General features: G+C 55.6%; 1 protein-coding gene across 1 annotated transcript in view; it reads right to left on the reverse strand.

Annotated features, from left to right (window-relative positions):
* Positions 1–1,820: 1,820 nt before the first annotated feature.
* PRPF4 (pre-mRNA processing factor 4) overlaps positions 1,821–1,985 on the reverse strand; it is a gene marked incomplete at its 5' end in the record, with an annotated part of 7,389 nt that continues 7,224 nt past the window's right edge. Inside the window, 1 exon segment of the mRNA XM_010133038.1 lies at positions 1,821–1,985. This exon segment is cut by the window's right edge and continues 10 nt beyond it. Within this exon segment, the coding sequence (XP_010131340.1) occupies positions 1,821–1,985 (165 nt within the window).

The raw sequence follows: 1,985 nt of genomic DNA on the forward strand, positions 1-1,985 counted from the left end.
GAGGGACAGGGTGGTTTACCGGTGTGGGTGGCGGGAAGGCACTGGAGCTGTCTAGAAAAGCCAAATCACAGAGGCGCTGAGGCCAGGTCCTGGCTCCTGAGCAAGCTCTGCTTGGGTCATTTACAAAACTCGTCGCAGGCTGCAAAGGACAGGGGTTGAGGGGGGGGGATACCGGTGTGGGTGGCGGGAAGGCACTGGAGCTGTCTAGAAAAGCCAAATCACAGAGGCGCTGAGGCCAGGTCCTGGCTCCTGAGCAAGCTCTGCTTGGGTCATTTACAAAACTCGTCGCAGGCTGCACAGGACAGGGGTTGAGGGAGGAGGAGGTGAGGTGTGAGGAGCCACGGAGCAGTGCTGAGGGGTGCCAGGGCACGGGGCAGGGAACGCTCGGCCCCCTTCTCCCTGCTGTGATTGAGTGGAGCTGAACACAGTGTGAAAGAAACCCCACACTGGGGTCTGGACCCCAGAACACCAGCAGTGTGAACACAGAACGTCCACTGGTGTCCAAAATCACATCCGAGGCCAGGTAGAAACATAGGAGCCTGCTGGGCAACTGTGTCTGGTGAATGGCAACCACTGAGAAACCCCCTCCCCATGGGGGCAGCTGGGAGCCCCCTGCACCGCTGCCAGCTTGGACAGTCCCTTTAGCCACCGCTTCATGGGACAGGAGGGAACCAGCTGGAGCACACGTAGCAGGTGTCCAGCTGAGCCCACAGGAGGCAGCAGTTAAACTCCATTCCAGCCTCTCACCCTGCTGTATTTCTCCTGGGAGGAACTAAGAGCTCCGATCCGGCATGTGGCAGATGCCACCTTGGGAGGGAGGACAAAACCGCAACACGCTGCTGCAGGAAAAGTCACTTGTGAGTGTGTTCAGGTGTTTTTTTTTCCAAGCACTGAGGACAGAACAGGGACAGCTGCTCTCCAGCTGCCAGGGGCGCAGTGAATCGGGCTTCTCTGCTCTCCTGGTGGTTTTTCAACAGCAGGCAGAAACCACGCTGTGCTGTGACGTACCTGTAATTTCTCCACTCCTCAGTCAGACCCAGAGGCACATTCTAAACGTGTTGATTTTTCAGAACACGACATTTGCCAAGCCTCAGTTTAAAGAATCAACAACAAATAAGAATTGTCCCTCTACCATGAGTGGTGAAACAGCCGCCTCCAGATCATCTCGGTGAGACCCAGCAGGAACTGAACCAGGAGATGCCCACAGGGAATGGGAACACCCGGTTCACGGGACTGCTCAGGGAGCGAGGACATGAGGTGGTTCATGGAAAAGAAAAACTTCCCTGGCCTTTAACATCTGCTGGGGGTGAACACAGACCTCCACACCCAGGGGCTGCCTTTGCTGGGGAACCACGTGGGCTCCTCTAGCTCAACAGCTAGTTTTTCTTTCTTCAAATGCCAATAGTTTGAAACCACAGACTCTACCAAAGGCTCCCAGAAAACAAAGGTAAGAAGAGTATGAAGAGCCCCATGGCTGAGGTGTTGAGCAGCTTCTTACAGATGTTTCAAATCGGCTGGAGAAAAGCCGTGAGCCTGGCTTGGAAAGGAGGGCGGTGGAAGCAGATGGGTCATCTCCAAATCACAGCAGAATGAAAACCAGGTCCTGAACAGTGGAACATCACCCACGATGTGACCCCAACCAAGCCCCGGCAAACAGGTGCTTCAGAACCACCTCCACCCGAGACTGGCCAGGGACAACAGCTCCCGTAACGCACGTGGCCATAACTGACTCCTTTTTTCCCCTTTACTACATAAAAAAAGCAAGTCTTAGTTCAAAGCCATCAACGCCTCCATTCCGGTTCATCACCAGCACCTCTGAGCTACTCCGCTGTCCACAGCTTGAAGGTTCTGTCATAGGAGCAGGTCGCAATCAGCTGCCCGTCCAGGGAGATGTCCAGCCCCATCACCTTGCCCTCGTGGCCAGCCAGCGTTTTCAGAGGGGACCAGCCGGGGTGCGTCCAGACCTTGGCGGTGTTGTCGTACGC

Source organism: Buceros rhinoceros, unplaced genomic scaffold, assembly GCF_000710305.1.
Source record: "Buceros rhinoceros silvestris isolate BGI_N320 unplaced genomic scaffold, ASM71030v1 scaffold21633, whole genome shotgun sequence".
NCBI lineage: Eukaryota > Metazoa > Chordata > Aves > Bucerotiformes > Bucerotidae > Buceros > Buceros rhinoceros.